General features: G+C 43.0%; 2 protein-coding genes across 6 annotated transcripts; one reads left to right on the top strand and one right to left on the bottom strand.

The window, feature by feature from the left end:
• Positions 1-206: 206 nt before the first annotated feature.
• On the bottom strand, positions 207-21,650 carry ACER2 (alkaline ceramidase 2). Of its 5 annotated transcripts, none has more exons than XM_074857289.1 (6): positions 21,269-21,650; positions 14,946-15,060; positions 13,912-14,053; positions 11,228-11,365; positions 4,155-4,292; positions 207-3,504 (listed from the first exon to the last, which is right to left on the bottom strand). In XM_074857289.1, exons 1-6 carry the CDS (start codon positions 21,620-21,622, stop codon positions 3,318-3,320), a joined length of 1,074 nt encoding a protein of 357 aa, XP_074713390.1. In that variant the 5' UTR covers positions 21,623-21,650; the 3' UTR covers positions 207-3,317. The 5 variants fall into 5 exon arrangements, with proteins under 5 accessions (XP_074713390.1, XP_074713394.1, XP_074713391.1 ...); XM_074857293.1 differs by having other exon boundaries at positions 21,237-21,399; XM_074857290.1 differs by lacking the exon at positions 21,269-21,650 and adding an exon at positions 20,373-20,603.
• Positions 21,541-27,347, top strand: RPS6 (ribosomal protein S6). The gene is made up of 6 exons (XM_074857294.1): positions 21,541-21,746; positions 22,561-22,692; positions 23,619-23,829; positions 24,250-24,396; positions 26,244-26,401; positions 27,204-27,347. The coding sequence occupies exons 1-6, from the start codon at positions 21,741-21,743 to the stop codon at positions 27,297-27,299; spliced, it is 750 nt and encodes a 249-aa protein (XP_074713395.1). The 5' UTR covers positions 21,541-21,740; the 3' UTR covers positions 27,300-27,347.

The following is a 27,347-nucleotide window of genomic DNA, read 5'->3' as shown; positions in this document are numbered from 1 at the left end:
TACTTGCAAAAAATCAATTTGCTCAGCAAAGCAATCTCTATCTCATTAATTAATGGTCTTCTATCTAATGCAGTCTCCCTCCTGCTCTAAGAGTCAGAACTGCTGTTACCTGTGTGAGGGAGAAGTTATCCTTACTATACTTTAAGGCATTATACTGGCAGCTGCATTCTTCTTCACAAACACAATGTATGAAAAGGCAAACAATATTTATTCCAAATGCAATTTAATGTTGCAAAGTATTACATGCTTTCCACAAACATTCAGTATACAGACTTCAACAGAGATGGAAAAAAAAGCCCCAACACCACTCCTTACATACTATTTATTACTTAGTGACTGTGAATTGAGCAAGTGTTTGCCATCACTGAGAGCTAAACATTCTTTCTTAAATAACCTAAAGTTTAACATTCAAGGAATAATGGGTATCACACACCAATATACAGAATCTACATTATGTTCAACACACTATTGCATCCCACTAATTAAACTAAAATACTAATTGAACCTAAGGCTAGGAACCCACTCACTCCCTGCTGGCAAGGGAAGAAAGCATTCTGGGGCTTTAAAACCTGGGTGTGTATACATCACTTCATACTCCAACATAATACAGCCACTTGTGTGCATGTCTACTGATCTGTATGGTCAGGCCAGTGCACAAACCTCTCTGTATACCAACCACATACTTCTCTGGGTACTAATGTTACTGTGAACTGGAGCCTTAGTCCAAACAGCACTGTGGAAAGTTGTGAATCTGGTCAAAACTGCATGTTTCTACTTTTTCAAATAATTGCACCTTTTGTGAGAAACTGTAAGTTAATATTAACTTTATGTAAAGTGCAATAACTACATCTAAAAGTGGTGGGCTGCTGTTACAGTGGAATACTCCCAACCAGTTCTACAGTGGAGCTTTGAATATCACATAGTGATCTTTGTTCTCAGAATCTCCTATAAATAGTACAAAGGCTAGAGGTCAGTTAATAAAAATGATTCTTGACCTGTACCTGCATTCATTCACCTCTGCAACAGCTAAATGCACTACTGCCATTTTTTGAATTATAAAATTAATTCTTTGTGAGCAGACAGACTCTGCAGAACAGAAGACAGCAGTTGACAACAGGTTGATTAGATCCCTTTGAGTCTGAGGCTGCTTTCATACAAAATAGTAAGTAGGAAGGCTCCAGTCATTTTGAATAGTACATTAGGTCTGCAGTTACTAATTTCCCAAGCAATACTGAAAATAACTTATTTACTATAACATGTAATTTAGAAAAAAAAATACCAAAAATCTTAGTCAAAATAGGGCCATGTCAGGCATCAGCAACCTTAGCTGGGTTCCAGCCAGCAAATCTATCTATATAAGGACCTAATCATATGACTTTTAATACCTGAGAAGTGTATGAAACTCAGCATTTCATAATTAGGGATAGAAGAAGGGAAAGAAAAAAGCAGCTGTGTTTCAAAGAGTAATGAACATTACTGTATGAATTTTTACAATCAAGTTTCATACAAAAATTTTATGACTGTGTGTCCAAAAAACACCTTTCTCTCAGACAAATCTACCAGCAAGTGGTATAAATCTGCATTGTTCCACTGGACAGATTTTGCTGCTTTTATGATCTGTCAGTCAATCCAACAGTAGGCTACTTATCTGCTTTGAAGTTGTCAAGAAGAAAGTCATATCTCCCACTTACAACTTTAAGTGTAACAGCATACACCTTAGCTCTTGTTTTCTAAGCATAAATTGGAATACAAAAGTTATCATCTGAATAGTTTTACTATGCTTGAAAGTTATTTCACCCCAAAGTTCTTGTTAAAACCCACTTTCCTAAAGGCAATATTGTATAGAGTACATTTTCACATTGATAAAAAACAAGTACAAGATAAGACTTCTTAGGAAAGCACAGAGGAAGTGGTATTTCCTGGTCTAATATTCAAAAAGGAAATATCACTTACGAATAAAGGTGTGCATCCAAAGCCTTAATTCACTTACAGTTCTGATATTAGATGGAATGTAAGCAGACCCTATTTTCTCCAAGTCTGCAGGTACTGGCAGCTATAAATGCTAATATTTGAAAAACATGCCTGCACTTTGCATCATTTTTTAAATAGACCTAGCTAGCATAAATTGCTTGCAAGAACCATAGACATTCCTGAACCTCAGCCCCAAAGTACAACCTTAAAACTAAATGGATCTAGACATCCCTTATCTTTACAAAACAGCCTGAAAACAAACAGAAAATGTGAATCTACTGTTCTTTTGTACGAATGCAAGAGTCACAGTCACATTTCATTGCTCACTGTCTTCAGCTTGGTTTTTCAGTGGTTATTTTTTTTTTTTTGTATAACTAGCAGAGCACTGGACTATTGTTCACGTCACTTTGCAATACATTGGTGAGAAAGTAACACTCAAATTACACGTACAGCTAGGCACATACAAGTTTCTACAGTTTAATCACACTGTCAATCCATGCTGACCTGAGGTCTTACTGAAGTTAATGCCTGCACTTCTGTGTGAGCTACAACACCAAATTCAAGACCAAACACATCTACAGAGGTAGAGAGAGATTTCTATGACATTTCTGTAAGAGGGAAATATGCAGCACACAAATGTCCACAGGTCAGTGGAAATACACAAAAATTCAAAACCCTTGAACTCCTATTTACTTTTAGGGACTGAATCTTCTATCAGCTATTCCCACATTTACACTAACTGCACTGATCCAGCTACCCGCTCGCAAACACTTTGCACTGTCTCCTGTTGTTCTGGGGGAAGCAACCACATATCCCGTGATCCAGTGTGATGCACAGCCGGACTCCCTGTATTACACACCAGGCTGGGAGGAGCATGTACTTCGAGCACACTCTTGTGGCCACATGCAGCCACATCAACATCAGAGCTGAGAAGGCCATAGGATGGCACGTAGGCATCTTGGCCTGGCTTCTTTTGCAAAGGCCTTAAGCCAGAAGTTACAAAAGAAGTGAATCAAGCACCAGAGATGACCTACTGCAGAAACATCATTCCTTGACACTGGTATTTGGAAAGAGCTTTTATCAAGAGAAATGCTACATTGAAAACACAGTGCACAACAGAGCCAACTAGAGAAGCTAGACCTTAGTGTTCAAGGGACTCCATCTTCCTGCTTTTTCTCTCCTCTCCAGAGAGGAGAAAAAACATACTTGCTTCCTCTTTCTATGATACCCGAAGTGCTGCATATCTTAGGAAAAAGATAAAATACAACCCTGTTCATTTATCATTATTTAAATACTGCCTGTGCTGAAATGTAAGTTGAAGCTCCATCCCCATTCCATGGCCAGCTTCATGTGATCTTCACGGGTGATTTCTTGTGTGCGCAGAGGAGGGTGACGTAGGGAACCCCAATGAACGCCCATCTTTCACTGGGCCAGAACTTTATGACAGGGCCCTGCTCAGGGATCTCAGATGCAGCATCAAAGTAAGCAAAGCAGACACAGCCCAGGTATGCCGCAAGGCAAATCAAAATGTGCCTGAGAACAGACCCCCGTCCCCACAAAAAAAGAAAAAATTAGTAACATGACTTCAGTAAAGCAATCAAATATATCACCATGCTTTAAAATCAGTCTGTCCTTCACCTTCTTCCCTTGAGTCCCCCAAGGGGTTGCTGTCTGCCCTTTGCATACAGGCAAAGAATACATAGAATAAGGAAAACTACAAAACCATAGCTTATTCTTGGTCTAAATTGGCTGCAGCTTTTTGGCCTCTCTGCACCTGACAGATTTGGCACCTCGAATAAGAGAGCGCAATTTTCTGGATGATGAAAGAGAAAAGGCATCAATGACCTTCACTGCGCCCCCACTGCACCCTCAGTTATTAACAGTGGAAGTTTAAGCTTTCACAGTTACTGCTTCAAGTTGAGCAGTGTTGCGGGATTTTTAGTAACCAGTAGGGCAAGGAATTCAGTTACAATTAATGAATTTAGTGTCTGAAGAATCTCATCAGGCCAAAGAGACTCCTAAATCTGCCACTTTGGATAGCATGAGACTTGCTTTGGTCTTATAATCTTACAGTAATTCTATCTAGCAGTAACCAGAAATAGCCACCAAGCAGCACAGAAGGGCAATGTGGTGAAGATGTATCACATTTGAATCAAACTGTGGAGTTTACAGACAACACTTACCATACACAGTGCAAATAGGGGAAGTTAAATGAGGACCAGATCTCACAAAATGCTTTGTCACTGATCCAGCAGAAAAGTGCTAGCATCCACCAAAGACCTGAAAAGAGACCCAGTTTGTACACACGCAAGTTTTCACACCTGTGGAGGAAAACACAAAGAAATGGTTATAAAACAAAACAAAACAAAAAAATCTGCTTTGTAGTGGCAGCTTGATGCTTTTTGGCTGTATGTATTTTAAGGTAGGATTCATAGTGACAGGCACACATCTTTAAAATGGTTCCACCATAAACGTCTTTAACAGAGGAACTTTACTTACAGTAAATATGGCTCTGATGCAAGGCAGCAGTGAGGTGACAGAACAAGCCTTACAATCTGTAGCTGTATTTTGGGTATTGTCTTAAATACCAATGTGCAAATGGTGAGCAAACATCAAAGCATTCCTGTATCCATGGAAGGGTATCTCAGACAACGAGTGATTAGTTACTGGCTTGTAACAACCAGTCACATAGCAACTGCTCAGATTTGTTCGCATTTGTCACTATATAAAGACTGGTAGAAAAATGGAACTGGATGAAGTTTTTTTTAATTGGTTTGTTGATTTTTTTTCCCCCTACAAATTACTGTTACAATGTAAGAGTTCTAGAGAAATTCTAAGGTAGGAGCCTCTACCCAGAGGGCCCAAAGAAGCATGCTTTAGCAGGTGGCGTAGGCATCTACATCTCAGAATTCCTCATGCTGACTAAGCTGCAGTTCTCTCCCTCCACAAGAAATCTGACTTGTTCATATAGAGGTACACCAGAGAGAAAGAGAACACAAAACAGTTGCTGTGGTCACATGCAATGTGGTCTGCAGTTGACCATCACTGAATACAACAGCAGATGCCAGGATACTTGCAAAGCAATACCGGTGCTGCAGGTCTACTCAAAAGCTTACAATTTTATTTCTCTATATGATGCTTTGTTCTTTTCCACATCTTGGAACTATCCTAACAACTGTGCAGGTTTGTTCAGAACAGTAAAATCAGGAAAAAGGAGGCATCAATATAATCTTCAGGTCCCAAAATGCTATTAAAGTCAATTATCTGCTGTCTATCTACACTTGTTATTTTGGGGTTAGGCCTCTTGGTGCCAGTAGATGCAGCTCTGCTGTTATTGGAATCTATAAATCGAAGATAGACTGGGACGTGACCAGCCCTGTGTGGCCAAGGGAACATATGGCTCAGATGCCCTGCCTTCTGCAGGAACAAAGCTATGATTTGGGATTTCCCCCCATGTCTTTTTTTTGTTCTTCTTGTTGTTAAACTTTTGATGAACTTCCTAGGGATCTGAGAACTCTTCAGTGCTGTTGGACAATTCTTGTTTCAATGAACTGCTCTTCTTGGGTCAGTGATATGACCTCCCAAAGCATTTCCAAACCTACTAATCAGATGACAGAATAATTTGTTTAAAGTGACTTGTTTGAGCTACATCTCAAGAGTAAACCAATAAGCCAAATCTCTAGCCAGTATAACAAGCAATATTCAGCCTTCATCAGGGTTACCAGCCCCTGTTTTCTCCTTCTACGTCCTTGAAGGTAACATGTCAATGCCAAGTGCCCCACAATCATTTTCTCTGTCCCAATGTCTTCAAGAGAGCCTCCTCTAATTCACACTCATCTTCTATGTCTTACACCTCTGTGAAAAAGTTGGAAAAATGCCTCCAGTTGAAAAAAATGCCTCCATTCCTCCTTCTCTCCAGCAGATCACCAGCCAGACTTTCTCTCTGCTCCAATCCAGCCACCCCAGTAGACTTGACACTGAATCACCAGTCATCTTCTACACAATTCTTGGGCTCATTCACTGCATCTGGAAGGTGAGCAATGCCTGGCAAACAGGTTCTTTAAAGGGGCACTTCACCCTGTGACACTCAGAAGAAATTAAAATGTGTATTCCTGGAGGAGGGAGCTAGAATAGGCAAACACATCTTTACTCTGTGCACTGCAGTAGTATTTATGGTCCCTGATCTTCTTTATATATGACTGTCCTTGACAACTAGCACAGTGCAGCACAGACCAAAAAAACTCATTGGTCCTTTCTGTCTTCCACACAAAATACCTGTCAGCCTAAAACCTGTTGTTCTCATCTGATACATTTACAGAGTTCTAATTTTTCCAACATTTACCTCTACTTGTCTCCATGGCCACACACAGCCTACAAGCCACAGGCTACCCTGCATTCACTGTCAGGGAAGTAGTAATGCCAGCTCTGCTCCCAAACTAAAATTTGTCACTCCCGCACGTGTGAGATGATCTCCAACCACTCGACAGAGGATGACTCCTGACTCTCTGTGGTAGAAAAGTAGAACTGCCACTGGTACTGGTGCTTTTGCTAAGGGAGCCTGGCTAAGCATTCAGAAGAATTAAAAACACAGAGTGCTCTCTCCAGGAACACTTTTCTGAATGAATTGCAGGAGTAGCAGTATACCTGGCTCTGGTGTATTGCAAACTAAAGAATTAATACAGTTTCCCTTGTAGGATTTTTTTTCACTCTTGAAATGCTATTTCAGTTGATATTTTAACAGACATTTGGGATTAAGAAACTCCTAAGGCTGAGCAGAAGGCACCTTTATAGCTACTGGATTAATGACAGAAAAGCTACCAACCGGCTAATCTTACTGACAGAGGATTTTCTCCAGTGTCCTTTGCACAAGTTGGCTTTAGGATCTGTCATTTCTTTTTTAAGACATCTATAAATAATGTTGCATTCAAAATCATCACACCTATCTTTATTATTCAAAAAAGTGCTTCAACTACCAGCTAAACTGTACTCTCCTCTACAGGAAAGGTATCACAATAGTAGTTTTCATAACAAAAACACCTACATGACTGCCACAAAAATTAATACTCCACATAGCATATAAACCAAAATGGCTTTTTTCCTTAGGCCTTATTCCTCCAATCCATTTGGCAAACCACCAACACAGAGTCAGAGGAGACAGGGCTTGCCCAAGGTGGCTGGCTTCACAATTGTCTGTGCTGCATACTGCAAAAAAAACGCTTGTTTCTCTGAAATGGTGTCTTTACGTTTAAAGAGGCTACAAGGAAAAAAAAAAAAAAAAAAAGAAAAGAAAGCGTAAGGAGATTTTTGAGTTGCCTATCAAGTTCCAGAGCCCAGCTACACAAATTCTTCCTTACACTCTTTTATGAGACACCCCAGTATGAAATACACTTAAGATTTGGCACAGTTTTATCAGTAAAACTATACTGGTAAATCCTCCTCATTTTGGAGGATTCATGCTTCTACCAAATGGCTAGACAGCATGCACCCCTTCATAAAAGAAGTGGGAAAATAATTATTGGTCAAAAACCACTGTTGTATTAAGCATACCAGTCTTAATTCTCTCCCACTAATGGTAAGGCAGATTTACAGTCTTCAGTGAGACACACAACTGTTCGTAAGAGCAACCTGCTAAACCATATACGTAAGCAGATACATGCATAGATCAATTTTGTACATTTGACAGATAAAACTAGACTGCGCAATGGGTACTTGTGCGTTCTGACAGAGGAAAGGGGGGCTGTGTTGAGCACATAGAGGCCTTCCTGGAAGGACGTAAACAAACATATACAACTGCATCCCATTTAAGGTAAGAGGCTTGGCCTCAAACACCCAGCACCTTCAGTCAGTGACCATGCCTGTCAATATCTGACTAGTTTAAATACCAAGAGGAGAGGACAATTAACATGCATGGTTCAGTGAGTTCAAGGTTGCAAAGTAAAACTGAAAGTTTATTTGAAGAAACTTTCCCCGTGCAAGATTAGCCATAGAAACGGTACAGATTGTAATGACAGGTTTGCTCAGTACCACTATCAGGTGCTGCAATTTATTTTTATAAACTTAAGACTAGATGATGCAGGGTGTGCTGCAAAAAACTACTCTAAGGCAGAAAGAGTCAAGCACAATGAGGAGAGCACAGCCTACTGATCTGTAGCAATACTCCTGAGTTTTCTGTGATTGCCTGCAACAGAATCTTCAGTTCCTGCAGTGACTGTGCTTCAGATGGGCTGAGGACACTCTTGCCTAGGAGACAGGAGACTGCAAAGTTTCCTACCTGCCACTGCCTTCACCATGATGAGATGTAGTGCAAATACCTCCTGGACACTGGTCATGGACATACATGGACCAACCCATTTCTTTTATTTCTCAATAGACACGGGCACTGATCATTCAAACCACCACTAAAACAGAAGCTGTCAGCTGAGGGTCTAAAAGAGCTGTTCATGCTGCTATGTGCAGATTTGTTACATGCTCCTACCCTACTCTGGTCTGAAAGAAATTGGACCCCACAAAGCTTGTACTTCCATTTTCACCTTTTGCCTATACAATGCCCAGTGTTCTCGGTTTAACTCAAACAGCAGTTACTTAAATATCAGAGTTTCTGCAAAGACTGGTGTGCCCCAGCCACTTGCTATCCAAGGGGCAGGACTGGTACACATTCCAGCAGCTTTATCTTCCAATGTCATGGTACCCTCAACAAAACACACCAGCTTTTCTTCAAACCAGTACAAGTTGCTGGATGTTGATTAACTGCTTGATTCATTTTAACATAGGTATCTCCCTTTATACCCTAAGGAGTATTTTAAAATTCTAACTAGTTTAACCTTTTAGTCAAGGGAATAAGGGAACTGTGAGCAACCTGTGACAATGAAGCAGGGCTCACCCACAGCCAGATTTCTAGTAGGAGAACAAAATATGAACAGACAGACCTGAAGTTAGGGTAAGACTTCACTGCTCAAGGCTCAGATGTCAGCTGAGCAACAATATTCTAGCATCTAACTGCACATGAAGATAGTTACCTGCCTGATGACATCTCACTGAATCATACTAATTTGATAATGTTATGATCACAACAGTTATTTACCTTGGATCAGCAAACCAAAGGATCCACATCCACTTTCCTCCTGATACCATTCCCTAGAAGAGCTTTTTTTGTTTGTTTAATAAAACACATGAAGGGATTTTTTTGGACAGAAATGAGAATAAAGTTTTATAATTTATTTCTCTTTTAAGGACAAGTATGCACTTAACTACCTTTTGCTCTTTTGATCATCTTCCATGCACAACACTTCCCAGCATACACTCTACCCTACCAGCTCCACATTTGAGAACATAATGATCTTTTGTGACAATATTATCTCCTCATCAAGGACAAATGAGAGGCAGAAAATTCTCATTTGAATACATGGTGGTTCTGATTCACCAGAATTCTGTACAAGATTGACATCAGCCTAGAACAGAAAAAACAACAGGGAGTTTTGGTCTAACACATTGCAAACTTCAGCACAGAACAAAAGAAACTACTCTGGAGGCTTTTCTCCTTCCTCCATCAAATACTTGTTTCACAGACAAATTTCCACTGCAGACCACCAGGACTGGGATGCATAGCCCCCTACTGACTGTGGTAGTAGAGAATGGGAGAATTGCAGGCATTTTAAAAAATGCTTAGATTATTTTTTTCTCCTGCAAAAAGCAATGAGACTCCTCTCCTCTGGGTTTACAAGAATATATCTCATTTAAATATGCTAGGGATCAGCAAATAAAACCTTTGATTATTTGCCTTTTACACTTAGGAATTCATCAAAAAATGTCACAGGTATTACATCATCACAATGCACAATTAAGAGGGCCATATGTCACTTCAGGTTCCTTTTTAATCAGCAATTCAAAAGAAGGTTTATCTGTGTCCTTAACTCTCTCAAAAAAAAAACCAGACAGGGAGACTCCACACATCTTAGTAAGATACAACCCTTCAGAAGGAGTTTTAAAAAGCAAGTATCTGTAGGCATACCAGTTCCTAGATTTGATGCAGTATTCAAACTTATGAGATACTAACTATTTGTCCTTTTGAGTTTCTCAGTAGCTCATGCCTGGAAAACTGATATGTAGCGAGTTCACATAAATTATTTAGTGCCACAACCAGATCTCCATTTGCCCTGTCAGTAGTTCCTTGGTGTTTTCATCAAAATGAGACACCTCCATCAACATTCTTCAACCACTGACCTACTTGTCTACAACTAATTTGTGTGCTGTTTCCTGCATTTCTTTGACCATAGAAATAAATGCTGCTAGCAGGATGTCTAATGAGAAGAGACTCATGAACACCTTTACAAAACATTTTTAGCAGGGCCTTCCACTGTATGGAGAAGCAGTAGCAGAATAGGGTAAGGCAGCAAACAGGAGAATCTCTGTTCTATTACAGGAGCAGTCAGAATGCAGACATTTGGTCCTACTCTTGTTTCTGTCGATGGACGTTTACATATACAATATGTAAGAGCCATCATAAATTGTAAAATCCTTCTCAGACGCTGGAGAAGAAGCAGTAAAGGACAAGTTTGCATGCTGGTACTCATCTGGTCCTTTTTGCAGCAAGTGAACAGATGCAGAAAAAAAAGTTCCCGGACAGCTGCTGGTATTGCTATCATGGTAGGACTCTTTAAAATGTTAAGGTCAGTGTCAAGTTCTTCTCTATTTGCATTCTGGTTTTATAGTTTCTAAGGTCCTGACTGATAGCTATCCTCCACAACCTAGTGATTAACCTTATCTTTGTCAACCTGACTCCATCATATTACCTATGCCAGAAGACAAAGTGGTGTAAGGCTCACAGTACAACTCGGAGAGCTGGAACATCTTCCACGCATGCTTGGGCCTTGCTTCACATTCCCTCTAGTACCCAGACTGTGATCATGCGATTACCTCACCCTTATGCAGACTACACAGCAGAAACGCTGTTAGTAGAGTGAAACCCTTGCCCTGATTCCACAATAAACAAACAAATTTGAGTTGGATCAGGTTGCAGCAAGAGATATGCTACAAGAAGACAGACAATATCTGACATAGTATAATGGCCTAGGAAAAAAAAAATCCTTGCCAAAAATGTATGAACAAGCAGAGCAAGTTTACACCAGACCTGTGCTTACATGCGGGAGAAGCATTGCTGATCTGCTGTCACAAGCACTGAAGCCAGATCTAGTGTATCGTCACATGGTGGCCTAAGGATCTCAGAAGGCAACGCTGCATTCAGGAGAAATGTACTCACCTCTTCAACTCAGCAATGAGCAAAGCTGTGCAGGGAACACCCAGAGTCATTAGTGAGATGTTGTTGATGGCAGGCTTAACGAAGGCGAGGCAGGTAGTAACTCCAGACAGGACACCCACAGCAGCTTTAAATCGGCTCCTGAATAGGTTTTTTGGAGGAGAGAAAAACTGCTTTTAATTCAAAACTTTTAATTACTAAAATGAGAAATCTTAAAATTATTTTAATAATGTAACAAAATTTAGGTTTCTCTAGGTGTGTTCAGGAAGTGCAATGACAATGTGTGTAAAATGGGTGTGGATCTTGCAGATTTGCATATGCACACAGTTAATCATAAACACACAAATCTTTGCTGGACTGTGGTCTTCTGAAGCAGCCATGTGGACATGTCCGTGCAGTCATGTATGTGTGTGCACACACACACTATTGACTGCTTGCAAAATCCAAAGGCCATACTCTGATCTTCCTCCTCTCACAATAAGTCCATCTCTGCACACAGCACTCTACTTCCTCAAAGCAGTGTTGTGTCATCATTCTTCATGCTTTTGACATGGGTTTTTAGGATATTTTGTTACTGTTAATGCCCCAACTTCTAGAGTCATGTTACAGGTCTGGTTTATTTTCCTTTAGCTCTTTTAAGCCGTTGATAGATACTGAAAACTATGAGGTAAGTAAGTACATTTCTTTTAACCAAATTCAACAGCACATGAGGGATTCCCACACTTTTTAAAGATTACAGTTTGGTATATTCTTATCTTAAATGAAATCACAGTTGGGCCCTATACAGACAGCCTGACAACTTTTAAATTAAAAATATGTTAGCTGTTGTTTAAACTTCAAGTTTGGACTTCAAACAACCCATTTCCAGTCTGTGGCAGGACTATGGAAGACAGAGAATCATCACATTGCCCATCAACTACTGGCCCATAGCTTTATAAAACTAGTTGCTCTCCAAAGATGGCTTTTCTGTCCTTAATTCTATGTCTGAAGTAGGGTCTCAGTATACTTGTGCAGCACCATTCCCTAGCCACAAGTGTCATCACCTGCACCTAGCTCATTTCATCTGCTTTTTGTTTTAAAGTTTTTCTTTCTGCTGGAAGGCAACAAATTACTTAAGTAGGAAGTTCTGATCTGATACGATTTCCTTAATGTCTAAAGACACAACAAATCCAGAGTGCGATGCAGATGAAGAAAGTCAAGACCACAGCAGTGAGCATAGGATAGATATAATACTAGAGGATTAGCTAGGCAAAGCAAAAAAACAAAAATATAAACCAAACCTGTTCTGGGTTAGGGTTTGTTGCCCAGTATGTCTGTCTTCTGTACACTTCAGAAAGGCATCAAGACCTTAACACATAACTGCCCTGACAGATTCTCAGGAAGAAGTGTTCTGAGAAATTGAGGGTAAGGGACATGCTTCACTTCATCTCAGTATTTTTATGAATCAGTTATAACCTGGGAGACTCTTATTTATTGTTTTAACACCAACTTCAGTAGAAACAGGATTTCTCCCCCCAAAAAGTGTTACAATTCCTTTTAAAAAGGATACAGTTTAACCTCTTGGCTCATAGTATGAACCTACCCAGCACCCTATCAGAAGATAGTGATAGATGATACGTAACAATTCCCTCAGTTCTCTGAGGAATAATTTACATGCAGTCACAGAAATTCTTCAAGACTCTGAACAATTCCTCATTGAATTAAAGGTCTAAAAGTCATGTCATTGACCAAAACACCCCAGTAAAACCTGTGTGCTTGTTAAGTTGACAGTGTCCTGTAATTGCAGTATGCAGAAGGACTAAATTCACACCAACATGACAAAGCCATTAGACTGCATAGACTGTACAAGTAATTCAAGATACACTTTTCTCAGTGCAAGCTAGTGGTCGATCTAGGCACCAACCTTCTCTCCCCTCGCCCCACAGCAACTTCTACTCAGACACGTTAAAGAAAAAAAAACCAAACCCACAAAACCCAGATAGTAACAGTATAAAGCGGCAAGAGGCAGCAGCCTCAGCAATTTTCAGAGAGAAGAGCTTTGTGCTGCAATTCAAACCTCTCCATTATCTCAACTTTTTTGCTGCATAAAAGAGCAATATGTACAAAGATTACAGCACAATTTTTTTTAGGGGGGGACAAACCACAACCAGATTCTTTAAACCGGCTACAACACGCTTTTTTTAATCTTGCAAGTAAAAGAAAAAAAATCCTTTTACAACAACAGGCTTCTAAAGAAACACTTTGCTTTTGAATACTCAAACACCATTCTTAACCACTACCTTAAATATTCAGATGAAAATTCAGCTGACTTTCATAGGTCCACTTGTATGTACCCTTTGGGATATACAAAAGGAAGAGGGAAAGAGGGTTTCTCTTACTTTAATTTAGCCCTAACTTACATAAACTACTCATGTAAAGGTCTCTCTAGAATCAACAAGAACAGGCACTTTCAGAAGCAAATCACCTCATCCTAAGATCTGAAGTTACAGGGCATAAACCCCATTATCAGCAACTGCAGACACAGGAATTCTGAGCAAAATGGGCTGAAATACAAGCAACAAGAATGGAGTGAGAAAAGACAGCAGTGGCAGTGGTAAGGTTGGATGACTACTCAGTTTCACTATGTGCAGGTTTAGGTGTTAGCGTAAGAAGTTTCAAGAAACATGGAAGTGTACATGTATGATTACCTGTCATTCCGAAAAATTCGGGGCAGGTATCTCCTAGGGAACCACATGGCAAGAGCACACATCAGGACCCAGAGAATAGCCAGCTCATCCAGCATCTGGCCCAAGAAACTGAGGGTGGCATGAAAGTAGACAGATCCAATTCCTGGAAGAATCAGTCAAAAGGCAACATGAATAGTTAGAGTACTGTATAGACCAAAACACACTGCTCAAGTTCACAACTTCATAGCATTTGGTCCTGAAAAGGTTTAAAAAAAACCCCCAGAAAACAAACTGTCAACTTTTCTAAGAAGGCAATCCAAATCATCAGTACCTCAATTATGAAGCAAACACATTGCAAAAGCTGCCAGCTAACACATTGCTAAAGATGCCAGCTCCTACTAGAAAAGTAGATGTATGTGAAAAAACATCAGGTGGTAAAGGTAAATTCAAAACCAATTAAGAAATAAAAGCCAAATGCTGCTTCCAAATTTTCTCAGTAGCACAATGGGTAAGACAAAGATGAAAAGCAGCATCTGATGACGACTCCATGATACAGGTTTACAGATGGAAAGTGTCACACTGCTGCATAGGCCTCTGCCACACAGGGATCTGATTATTCATTTAAAAGTTCTCACTGCCTCCAGAAATGAAAAAGCTTAAGAATCCCATATCTATGAAATAGCTAAGCCTTTGGGCCTTATCACTACAATGCAAAACCTGCTATCCTCTTCAGCTCTGCTTTCAGCTCTCATTTAAGCAAAAACAACAGAGGAAGAAGGGTCAGCACTGCTGTAGAGTAAGCTCAGACACAAACAAATTAAGTTATGCAAAGGAAAGATAAGAAGGGAACAGAACTAAGGTCAAAGTTCCCACCAACCTCTGCAAAACGCATTTTCCTTTCAGAAACTATGGTCGCTTCAGCTTCAGGCAAGTACAAGCAAACCCCTCTGTAGACGTCAGGATTGCTTTATTTTGCAAAACAATCAAGAACAAGCAGGAAAAACTGATTTCCTCTCTCAGTTCATGCATGAGCAGGCAGAGACTAACCAACTTACCAACCACAACTAGCAGAGTCCATATTAAATATATTCCACTATTGAAGCAGGTTGCATATTGACGGAATAAGCACATACATATGGGTGGTAAAACAAAAAACAAGACGTTGCTTATCTAGGGAAAAAAAAAACACCACAGTATCACAAGGACAGAAAAGAAACAAACTTTAAATATTCATAGGCTGCCTAAGATATCTATAAAAACATTGCGTCATCCAGTGAAACCCCAATTCAACAAATTATGGCCCTCAGTTTCTGACAAAGCTGAGCTGCTTTTGCAAAGCATCAACTTGTTTTAACGTCATTAAACTAATAACAGCATAAAAACTTTAAGCAATGTCACATCTTTAAATTACCTTTCAAGTCTATTCCCAGAGGAATTTTATTGAGATTCTACAAATACTCAAGACGGTTGCAATTCAGTAAGTCTACAAGAGCAAGCAGCTGAGGAACAGGACACCCTGACAAGTGACCTGTCCTCTCAATGGCTGTCAAGCCTAGCATGGAAAAAGCACTCAAAGGGGTAGTCAATCTTTGTGCAAGTCAAGTCACCGAGCAATAGCTATTGTCTGTGTCCTGGTTTCAGCTGGGATAGAGTTAATTTTTCTTCTTAGTAGCTTGAACAGTGCTGTGTTTTGGATTCAGTAAGGAATTTGGTATCAGAATGCTGATAACGCACTGATGTTTTCAGTTGTTGCTAAGAGATCAAGGACATTCCAACTCCTCACATCCTGCCCATGTGCAGGTGTACAAGAAGCTGGGAGGGGAGCATGGCCAGAGCACCGGACCCAAATTGGCCAATGAAATTTTTCATATCATGTAACATCATACTCAGTATATAGAGGAGGGTCAGCCAGGAAGGAGGGGTTTCTGTCTTGCTTCCGGGATCGCGTGTTCAGGATCTTGGCTTCTCCAGGATCGCCGGCCCGGAACAGGCTGGGGATCAGTCAGCAGGCGGTGAGCAATCACATTATGCATTACCCATTTCTACTTTCTATTAGTGTTATTACTGTTTTCTTTTATTTCTATTATTAAACTGTTTTCATCTCAACCTCTGAGTGTCTCTACCTTTACCCATCCAATTCTCCTCCTGATCCCCTTGGTTCGGGGTGGGTGAGTGAGCAGCTGCGTAGTGTTTGGCTGCCAGCCAGGTTTAACGGCGATAGCCCTTTTTGGCACACAACATGGGGCGTGAAGGGCTGGTCAGTGTATTACAACATATTTGCTATAATCACTCATTATATTAGTTTAATAGTTGCTGGTCATAATGTTGGTTTGTTGTCTCTTAAAGTTGTGCTGCTCGTTCTTAGTGTTGTGCTATGCAGAACCTCACTTGCCATATATAGTACATATGCTGCTGCTTATCACCCGCGGGAGGCAGATCAAGATTTTTGCTTTGCTGTACTATTTATGGCACAGTAAAGTTATCCGTCCTGAGACTAGTCCGGTATCTGTACTCAGCACTGTTGTCACCTCTGTACTTTGAGGGTCATCCAGTGGAAAGGGTTAACAATTACACTCTTTAGGTTTTCTCCTCAGAGAGCCATTCCATGGGGGAGACACCTTCCTTCACCTTCCCCGTCTCCTCCAGGCTACTTAAAATAGCATTTGAGAATTTCAGAAATTTTGAATATGCTTGGAACATTGATACTGGTTATCTTATTGCTAGGAGCCACCATGTTCCTGCATATGGTTCAGGCTTTGTTCAAGGTTAAGCAACTATTTAAGAGAATCACTCAGAGATCTATCCCAAGGCTGGAGAACTGCGAGTGGCAGGGGGTGTGGGATAGCATGGGCAAGTACTTAGGACAGTGAGCACCCCCAATATTTTGGAACTTCACCCCTAAACAAGTATAGAATCCTGAAAAACTAGTAAAATATTTGGAAAAAGTATGCTGTCACCCTGGCAATTTCAGACAGACCACACTCTTAGATGTATTGCAATTATTAACACTGCCCTTTCCATGCAAGTGAGGCACATATCCATTTGGTTCTGGTTTCAGAAAGTATGTTGCATGTGCAATTTTTTACATAATACACAACTGGCCTGCATGGTTTGATAATGTACAATTCAAATGCTGATACAATTAAGATTAGTGCAAAAATTAATAACAGGAGTATAGAGAATTTCCTTTTGGATCTGCAAAAGGCAGTGATTAAAAGTTATGGTTCTGGAAAGAAGGTAAGCAGCCCCTCAATAACAGTCTACCCTGTGGCTTCATACAATTCTGGACCTTTAGTTTTAAATTCCAGCTACTTAATTGTATGGAGGGAATATAAGAAATGGGCCACAGAGGGAACGCCAGAGGCTTGCTCAGGTCATGACCACATAACTTCACTCACATCTGGCCACAGTCCTGACAGGGGGTTTCCTGCAGTCCTACCAAAGCTCAAGTATTCTTTACTATCTGGTATACCTCCCAGACAGCAGCTGTAGTATTCAACCACCACAGCAACACTTACTGCACTACCTCTTCGTGAGGAGAAAGCAAATTTGGACTAGGTAGCTCTCAGTGAGTTCAGAGGGTTTGTGTCTTCTATATCCTGATCTGTGAGCATGCCACTCACATACACTAAAAGACTTCTGTAGTAAAAAATACATAGAGAGAGTACGAGCATTCTCTCACACTCTTAAGACTATTTGATAGCTTTTTAAAACTTTTATCTCCATGCCACTAGGGAACAAAAGAAGAGGAATAAAAACAGTGGCAATTCCCTTTTTAAACTGAAATTTGACAAGAAATATGTATTATATGTACAATCGGATGTAACATACTGAACTTCAAAGTACTGACTTTACTAGCAACAGTAAAAAAAAGTTAATCTTTTCAGGTGTTTAAAACACAAGCAATAGGTTTTTTTGTAAGTATCCTCTACACAGGGTAAATTCTTTTGGTGATGTGGAGGCATTTGTTTATGTTCTGGAGTAGTGTTACACTGCATTAGGACACATTATTTATTCATTTCAGAAGGAAAAAAAAAATAACCAAAACCAAACCCCCTGGTTTTCCTATAAGTATTCTTCCAATTTGCATTACAAAGTGTTTTGTGGCCTCTTTACTGAAAGAGTGTAAGAATTGAACACAAAAATCACATCAGTCTAGCTCATGTATGTTTTAAAAAATTAGCCTGATCAATTTGTACAAAACCTCTGAACAGATATTCTCTTACTGATTGAATCCTGTTAAGCACTTCAGTTTGCTTTTTAACTAAACCATGTTAAATTTATGCATAACAGACAAAGATTAAGTCCCACCAGAATAAATACACAGTGTTTTAAAAACACGTTTCAGATAAGCTGTTCCAGTTTTGTGCTTACATGAATATTGCGTGAGATCTCAGCTACAACTCTGACCTCTGCTGTGACAGTTTAAAATACAGATTAGCAAGGTTTTAACCTACAGCTTAAAGACTTAGATGCCAGATTCAGGTCTGCTGAGGAGTCCTTCCTCAAATTTCAAGAGGGTTTGAGTCAGAGCCAGAGCTGAAGCATCTTAGAAGGAATAAAATTTAGACTCCACTTAAGGTGCCTGTTAGAGTAGGGTCAAATTACCCAGCTGTCCTGTGAGCATCTGGCTTTTTGGGGTCACAGTTGCACAACCCCATCAATTCACTGCGAGTCACTGTCTTAATTTTCAGAAGTTGCTAACACAGAAGACAAACCCTTGCAATGACTTGTTACTGAAGAGAGGCTAAACATGACTACCCTCAATGCAGCCTCTTTCCTCCTCCCGTTTTGGTGTACAGCTCTCTGATTTGTACACAGCTGCCACAACACAGGGGGCTTCAGGGCAAACTTTTTGCTATGTCTCTCTGTTAACCTGCCTGGAACCTCAGTTATTCACCCAGACATAGCTGCAGCTCCTAGTATTTTGCAAGCTTCTGTATCACTGCTAATCAGCTCAGTACAGTCAGAAGGAACCCCTTGCATAGCTGGCTCCAGAACACACTTGCTGTCTTCAAGAAACTTGTTTATCCTGACCTTTTCCTCCCTTTGTTTTTGGTTCTTGCACAGTGACATCAGACACAAAGAAAGCAGTTTCCCACATACACCCTCAAAGTTCTCCAATGGCACAGACCAGCCACCACCCAGACGACTTTGGCAGCAAACTACAAGAAAAAACAACAGGTTAGCAATGTGCACCGTGCACCATGGAATTACTTGCTCCATGTGTGCAGCACCCCCCACAATACACACTCCAGTGAGTGAAGCCAGACACCTATTTCTCTCTTCCACTGAATCTTAGCACAGCTTGAAAGGGAAAGACAGCTCAGACAAGGAAGGAATTGGGGGGGGGGGGGAAGACTACTTTTAAAGTACAAAAGAGGCAAAACGGAAGCCCCAGCTCCTCATTTGTGCACACACTACTTTCTACAGAACAGAAAATAGGACATCCTGCAGGGTTCGCTCCTAGATACGTGTTTCTCCACGGAAAGGCAAACTACCAGAAAGCCTGATGCATTATCTCACCCTGGTGGATATATCTGTCACTGCAATTCTTTAAATCAACAGGATGTAAGGAGCACTGCTCCCCTTCCAAGATGCATGGTACAGGGCAGTCTGGCTCTGTTGCTGGGGCTATGTTTTCACAAGTGCTTTCCAGCAGCTGAGAGGTATTGGGATGGCGTGAGAGGTCTCGGGGTGAACCACGACTTACTGGACGGAAGCAGTAAGTACGTTAGTCCTCTTTCATCTCCTTCCTTTCTTCAGCTACTTTCTTAAACAGACATCTCTCCTCCTAAAAGTACATTGCTGACTTCACCCTGCAACCTCCAGGCAAATTGTCTGTGAAAGCTTTGCCTTCTTGGAGCCAAACCTATCTGGATGAAACTCAGTTCTGCCTCCAAACATTAAGATTTTTTTTTTTGTTGATCTGTCACCGCCTCGCACGCTGTCAAGGGGCTGGCACCTGTGCAAAGGGGTACCGGACGCAGACAATCCAGCACCAAAAGTTCTGCACTCAGCCGCCACAAGGCTCGACGCGGGCAAGGAGGGGTCTGCTGCACACTGCTTACCGAACAGTTTGTCATCAGCCCTCTCTAAACCCTCTCTAAACGTTTTCTACCTACAGCACCAAACCGCTCATTTTCCCTTAATTTTAGGCGTACCAGGGACTGGAGAAGGAAGGAGTGGGCAGCGACAGAAAGGCATTCTACAATCCCACGACAACCTTGTACGAGAAGCCTCGGCAGGCAGCAGGCGCCCCCAGGGCTGCGGCGGGACCAGCCGCCCGCCGGCCGGCCGCCTCAGGCTCGTCCACCCGCCGCTCCGCAGCCCGGGCGGCCGCCGCGCACGGCCGCCGCCGGTCCCGACGCACGGAGAGCGCCCCGCCGAGCCCCTCGTCGGGACCGCGCCTCTTCACCGCCCCCCTGGCGCCGAGGCGGACGCCGCTCCGGCACCGCCGGGCAGCCGCCACCGCCACGCACCGTGTTGTAGAACTCGGCGATGGCGGGCATGATGGTGTAGTTGTCCTCGCACCAGTCCACCTCCGAGCTGCCGGCCCGCAGCTGGTCCCACCACAGCGGCGCGCCCATGTCGCCCGTCCGCCACTCCGGCCCGGCGGCGGCGGCGCCGCGGGGCGACCGTCCCGCCCTCCCCCGGCCGCCCGCCTCCCGCTGCGCCTCGGGCCTGCGTGAGGCGCGGAGCGGCTCTCCTGGCCCGGCGGGGCCCGCCCGGGCGGGGCGGCAGATGGCAGTGGCCGCGTGTCCGCACGGCCCGGGCTGTCTTGCCCGGAGGGACCTCCGCTAGCCGGGCCGACCGATGCTCTTCTTCCCTGTTCCCCCGGCGGCTTTGAGGGCCGGCTCCCGCACACAGGTGGCCCACCTGCCGCCCGCCCCCTCCCTCTTTCGTACACCTTAAAGGTTGTTACTCAAACAGTTTAATGGAAACAAGCGGCAGCTGATTACGTTCTCCTGTATGGAAGGCGACACGGACAGGGGAGTGCCGCCATCACCACCCCTGTGCCGAGCGACCAAGGTGTTTTCACATAGGCAGGAAACAGATGTATCGGCGAAGAAGGCAGATGGGCCGGCATTCCACGCCCTGTGAAATGCAAGAAGCTAATGTGGGCTGCATTTTCACTTTGCTAAGCTTCTCCGGGGGCTTTCTCTCCCGAGAAGGGGTGCTTCCTGGCGACCTGCGCTCTCCACCCACCAGCCTAGCACCCCACAGGGTGCACCTCCTGTCCCACCCGTCCTGCCGCCGTCACGGGAAGCGCGTCCGGGCAGGAGCCGCTTGGGCTGCACCAACACCCGGTCTCCCCCAAAAACCATTGTGAGTACTGCACACACCGGTGACGTTTCCTGTTTCTACTTGTTCATACTTCCAGTTCCAGGGCAGACACACCAGCCCGGTCAGTCTCTGCGACTCTACTGTTGTCAGACCTTAAACCGAAGATCACTTTCTTATTGTCGGAGAAACTAGAAGGAACCGTTTTCCTGCCAGCGGCCGCCCTCGGCCTGACCCTCTGCGCGGGCGCCCGGCTCGTACGAGCAGAAAAGGCGTCCGGGCTGGCCACGGCTGCTACGTCAGCAGCAGCTGACACGCGGAGCAGCTGACAGCCTCGCGAGGCCGCTCTCCCCGGCCGCCCCGCAGGCGGCGAAGGGCGAAGCGCCCTCACGACGACCGTCAGGACCGGTTCCGCCCCGCCCCCGGCCAGGGGAGTCCCGCTCGCCATTGGGCGGCCCCCGCCAGGCGGGGCGCGGGCCAGGCTGTTCTCGCGAGAGTTGGCGGGTGTATGTGTGGGCTCCGGGCGGAAGTGCGCCCCTTTCTCGCGGTGGTGCGGCTCAGTGAGGATGAAGGTCAGGCTGCGTGGGGCGCCGCGCTTGGGAGGGCTCGGGTACCCCCGCCTCAGATGGCTCCGGGGCCACTGGCGGGGCGCGATGGTCCCTGGTGGCGGGGCTGGAGCGCCGCTGTGGCGCGGATGGGAGCGGATTGTTAGCGAGGCGACATGGCGGCCGCGTGGGCCCCTTTTCCTTAGTGCGGCCTCTCTTGCCACCGGGCCGCGGAGCTCCGCGTTCCGGTAGCTTAGAAAGGGTCGCGTCTAAGCTTAGAAAGCTTCGCAGTGGGAGGTGTGTACTGTCGGTAGGGGGTCCTAGCAGGGAGTCACCGTGTACGCTGGGGCTGGGCCAGAGCTGACATCAGGCTCTCGTCGAGGGGGAAGTGCTGGGAGGCGTCCCCGAGGCTCAGGGCTTTCCACCGGCCCCCAAGAAGCACGAGTAATCACCAGTGGCAGGTGTCACTCCCCTTAGGTTGCTTATGCAGTCTGTTAGTACAAGGTATGCTACAAAAAGCAGGGAACAGGTTTCTGCTGCCCTCACCTTGACTTGCCTGATTGCAGTCTGTCTGAAGATGATCAAGCACCCGCTGTAGTAAAGCCAGTTTTTTGTGTAACTGAATGAATAACACAGTCTGGTGTGGCCAAGGATGGACCTGCTGGCGTCTCTGAGCATGGTACTGACAAGTTATGGCTAGGAAGCATTCATGTAAGCAGATGGGGAATTTTAGCTTTGAAATTCTAAGATGAAACCAGCAGATAAATGATAATTTTCTGTCAAAATATCTCATGTGAAGTTGCAGCCAAATCTAATACTTCTTTTAAAAAAATCCTGTTAGCTGAACATCTCTTTCCCAGCCACTGGCTGCCAGAAACTCATTGAAGTGGATGATGAGCGCAAGCTGAGAACATTCTATGAGAAACGGATGGCCACAGAGGTCGCGGCTGATTCTCTTGGTGAGGAGTGGAAGGTAAGTGTAGAAGGATGTGTCAGAGCTGTATTCGAGGAGCTTAAATGACAAAATTTCTCCAGTATGCAGTTGTCACGTGAGTGCTTGTACGGTGTACATTTGGTGTGTATGTTGAAAGCTGCTCTTGCTGTGTATACTGAATGTGGTGATCAGACTAGCCTGTTCTGCTTTGATCTAAGTGCCTTTTTTTTCAAAGCCTTGTGTTCAGAGTTTCTTGTTGCTCTTTGCAGTAGTTTTTTGTTCTTCATTTGAGTGCCGTCTTGGTATTCAGGACAAGTTAAATCTGTACCATAAAGCTGCTGATCCCTTCTTTGCTGAACAAGTTCAAAATTGCCTTCCTTGTGTTTAAACTGCTGCCAGTGCATGAGGAAAAAGCATGTTGGGCCTGGTAGATGGACTTGGAATAGTTGTGTGTTATTAATACAGACAGCCCAGCTGTATTAGGGTAGGTTGATCTCTTCTGTTGTGACCACCACAAGGAAGGTAATAAGAACTTTACTGTTCTCTTCCTTTTTACCCTTGTATCCCTACTCCAAATGCTTTTGTGTTGTATGCAGATTCCAGTGTGTGATGATAACAGACTTTGGTTAGGTTTAGGTTTAAAGAAAAGCGAGACAAAAATGGACAAGATTGAGTCTGGTGTAGCTTAAAACTTCAAATGGATAGGCATTTTTGAATGTATATTTGAAGATAAGCAGAATAAATTCTGGTACGCAGAGATATTTTTCACATCTGTTAAGTAAAATTCCTGAACCATTGGAGTGGTGTTGGTTGAAGAAGTTGCTTGCATTGGCAGCAACAGTGACTTTTCCTGAGTCATGGCCACAGTGCCTGTTCTTTTGAATACTATGTTGTGATATCCGCCACTTGTCCTTGAAGTAATAGAGGCATGTGAGCAGCTAAAAAGTGTACTTCTGTCTTCGCAGGGCTATGTTGTCCGGATCAGTGGTGGCAATGACAAACAAGGTTTCCCCATGAAGCAAGGTGTCCTGACTCATGGACGTGTCCGCCTTCTGCTCAGCAAGGGCCACTCCTGCTATCGCCCTAGAAGAACTGGGGAGAGAAAACGCAAATCCGTTCGTGGTTGCATTGTTGATGCCAACTTGAGTGTTCTGAACTTGGTCATAGTCAAAAAGGGTAAGAGTCTGGATGAAGCAAGCAACAGAAGTAGGCACCTGGAAGGAGCCTGCTTGCTAGTGGCTGAGAAGTTCTGTAGAATGCAGATGGAGTCCCAGTTTAAAATGTGAATGTGTCTTGAAATTCTGTCTGAGCATTACGTTCTTGTAACTTTAAAACTGGTCACTGAAACATTTCTGATCCTGATAGTAATCTGATCACATTCTGCATACACAGTATCATACACAAATGTATCAGTAATCTGATACACAGTCTGCAAAGTGTAGCTGGGGGTGGTGCTATTGACAGGTGAACCCCAAGGATTATCTAGTATTATCTTGAATTCTTACGCATTTTAAACTTATAATTGAAATTCACTAACAAAGCAGGTGTTCAGCAGATGCGCGATTAATTGGCATGTTTAAACTTATATTCTCAAAGGTGAAAAGGATATTCCTGGGCTGACGGACACAACTGTGCCACGTCGTCTTGGTCCCAAGAGGGCTAGCAGAATCCGCAAGCTGTTCAACCTGTCCAAGGAGGATGATGTTCGCCAGTACGTTGTGAGGAAACCCCTGAACAAAGAGGGTGAGAACCCAAATATAACAACTCTTTGGTTTCATGTAATTATCAGCAAACAGGTGTCAGCCTACCGCAGTGGATGAAGCACGCTATAGTAGCAGATCCAGGAGTTGGCTGTCATGGCATTTAAGCTTTGTCATCTATAACTTACAGATCAGAAGGAGAGGTTCTTGGTTGCCCCATTTCTTTTCCTCTCTGTTGCATTTAAGTTAATGAATTATCCGGTAAGAGATGAATCCCCTTGCGTTCTAGCCCGTCTTCAGAGATTAGAGGGGCTAGGGGTGGCTGGACTTACCTCTTAATAGGTATGCCAAATTATGGCTGTGACTCTAGGCCTGACACCAGGTGCACAAACAGCCCGTATGCTGCAGGTCCGGTTGCATTCAAGAGAAGCAGTCAGGTTCATGAAAAGTACCGTTTATTCTTATGCAACATCTACAGGTTCTCTGAGCTTGCCTACGGTAAATGCACAATCTGCAGGTTGGCTACATGGCACGACACACAAAAAATGATTGCAGTCATGCACACTTAGCCGAGGGCCCAAATCTTACCAAAAGGCATCCCTTCTGGGAGGGGTGAGGAGCACAGACCCGTTGATCTGTCCCTCTGATTTGGTATCAGATTATCATCCCTCCAAGTTAGATACAAACTCGGGGTAGTGTATTGAAGTGTGTATGTGTGAGTGGGTGGGAGTGTGGTCAAGCCATTGTTTCTTGAGTAGTGACACAGCACATTCCTTGGTGCAAGATGGTTTTGTGGGAAAAGAGGAAGAGTGAGAGATAAGGTCCACAGAGTTCTGCAAAACAGTCCTTGAGAGAAGGGGAAGAGAAGGAGATAAATCTGCATAGTTGTGTCAAATGTTCCTTGAGAAAAGTAGAACGGGACTTGCTTTGCATTCCTCCTTGGTGCCATGGCAACACAAATCACTGGATCTCCATCCCGTGCTGTGTTTATTCTGGGCACCACGTCTTAAGAAAATGTGTGTTGTGCAGTCTTCACTGTTTTGCTTTTCCCACACTTCGCACACCCTCTCTTCCCTTTCTATCTACTTTGGCACAGTTTGGTTTTAGATGTTTGATAGAATCTGAAGTAGTATTTACTAGTGGTTCTAAGAATAATCCAAAATAATTGTTAATAAACAAAGGTTAAATATGAGGTGGAGGAAAAAAGCAATATATAGAGAAGATACTAAGATTTTTTTCCCTATTGCTTATGGCAGTCCTTAAAATGAGCTTTTATTTGGAGGGCACTGTTTTGCAATTTTAGGTTCTTTGCATTTGATCAGGGAACAGAAAGGGTGAAGATCTTTAGCAAACAGGACATGATAAAGTTTGGGCACGGTGAAAGCTTGTTGGGTAAAAGACCGCTATTTTCTGCATCATAGGAACTATTCTGTCCATTAGAGAACGTGATCCTGGTGGACATCAGACTGTTGCTTGTGACTGCTGAAGTTGAGTAGGATTGAGTAGCAGAATTTTACAGATGTATGTGGTGGTGTGTTTTGTTTGCTCGTTATGGGCCATGTAGATCTGTTTCTGTTTAAGACAGGCCTGCTGAGAAGCTAGGAATTTTCACAAGAATGTAGGGAGTTAGAGATGCATTACTTGCATTGCATTGCTGATAACAAATTGTGAGCAGTAAGACTATTGTGTTAATGCTACATCTCACAGTAATTGGTCCTTTTTTTTCCACAAAATCTCTCAAGACGTTGAGCTTTGTAGGAGTTGCTGTAATATGTAGTACACTAATGTTACTTTTAACAGTAAATGAAACTTACTCTTAAGTTTGCTAGATGAGCCTGAGCCTCTTTGGAAGATAACTGCTGCTTTTGCTGATTCATAATGCTTTTTTAGGCAAGAAACCCAGAACGAAGGCTCCTAAGATCCAGCGACTAGTGACTCCTCGAGTTCTGCAACATAAGCGCAGACGTATTGCTCTGAAGAAGCAGCGCACTCAAAAGAATAAGGAGGAAGCAGCAGAATATGCAAAGCTCTTGGCCAAGAGAATGAAGGTTTGTTTGCATTTATAGCTTGGCTGTATGGAACACCTCATACCGCAGAATCAAGGGATCTGATAAACATGACTGATACACTTAGAGCTGCTCTGTACTTAGCTCATTTTGAATAGAAATGTCTGAATGCAAGTATAAACATTGCCGGTTAAATATTTTTGTGAGCATATCTGTCCATTTTTGCCAGTCCTACAATAGTGGAACTTAACCAGACCAATTAATTTAACCGGGATCTGATCTTGAAGAAAGCAATGGTTACGGCCTGTAAAGTTTTGCAGTAACAATTTTAGTTCATATGAATTTTAGTTTAACTCAGATGGCCAAGTATTGAGTGACTATGTGGAGAAACAGGATCCAGCAGTTGACCTGGATGGAAGATAACTTGGCGAGAAGTTGTTTGAATGAGTTTGCTCTTGCAGCTAAAACAGCAGTGACTGCCGAAGCAATACTGTTGGAATATTTGGCACAATACTCGAGTGTTTCATGACTTCCAGGCAGAAACTGAGAGTAGATAGACTTCCAGGATGTTTTGAACTCTGCATTGGTATTTTTACTGTAATTTTGGAAGCTAGTCCGTATTGTTTAAAGACATGGGTCTGTACAGGTTTGGATACTTGTAGAATTCTTCTGATCTGTGAAGAAGGGAAACTGGGTTTTTCCTTTATTGACTTAAGGAATCAATTTTTTTCTAGTAGCTTCCTTCAAGTTGCATTCTCCCTAGTTGGTTCCTTTGTAGATTTTTTTGAAGTGATTGATTTTGTGTAACATCTCAGTACTCACTTCACACTGCTTTGCTTTTCAGGAAGCCAAGGAGAAACGCCAAGAGCAGATTGCAAAGAGACGCCGTCTTTCTTCATTGAGAGCTTCTACATCTAAGTCAGAGTCAAGTCAGAAGTAAAAGATGTACGTCATACTAAAAATAAACCCTTTTTGTGGTTACCTTTCA

The sequence above is a fragment of the Strix uralensis genome, chromosome Z (assembly GCF_047716275.1).
Source record: "Strix uralensis isolate ZFMK-TIS-50842 chromosome Z, bStrUra1, whole genome shotgun sequence".
Lineage (NCBI taxonomy): Eukaryota > Metazoa > Chordata > Aves > Strigiformes > Strigidae > Strix > Strix uralensis.
The sequence above is the reverse complement of the archived record's forward strand: the minus strand, read 5'-3'. Positions and strand labels throughout refer to the sequence as shown.

Coding starts and splice junctions, on each gene's coding strand:
- ACER2 (XM_074857289.1), bottom strand. CDS start 21,622: ATGGCGAGCGGGACTCCCCTGGCCGGGGGCGGGGCGGAACCGGTCCTG. Junction 15,061..21,268: donor TGTCTGCCCTGGAACTGGAA/GTATGAACAAGT, acceptor TTTTTTCCCTAG/ATAAGCAACGTCTTGTTTTT. Junction 11,366..13,911: donor CGAATTTTTCGGAATGACAG/GTAATCATACAT, acceptor AAACCTATTCAG/GAGCCGATTTAAAGCTGCTG.
- RPS6 (XM_074857294.1), top strand. Junction 22,693..23,618: donor CTCTTGGTGAGGAGTGGAAG/GTAAGTGTAGAA, acceptor CTGTCTTCGCAG/GGCTATGTTGTCCGGATCAG. Junction 23,830..24,249: donor CTTGGTCATAGTCAAAAAGG/GTAAGAGTCTGG, acceptor ATATTCTCAAAG/GTGAAAAGGATATTCCTGGG.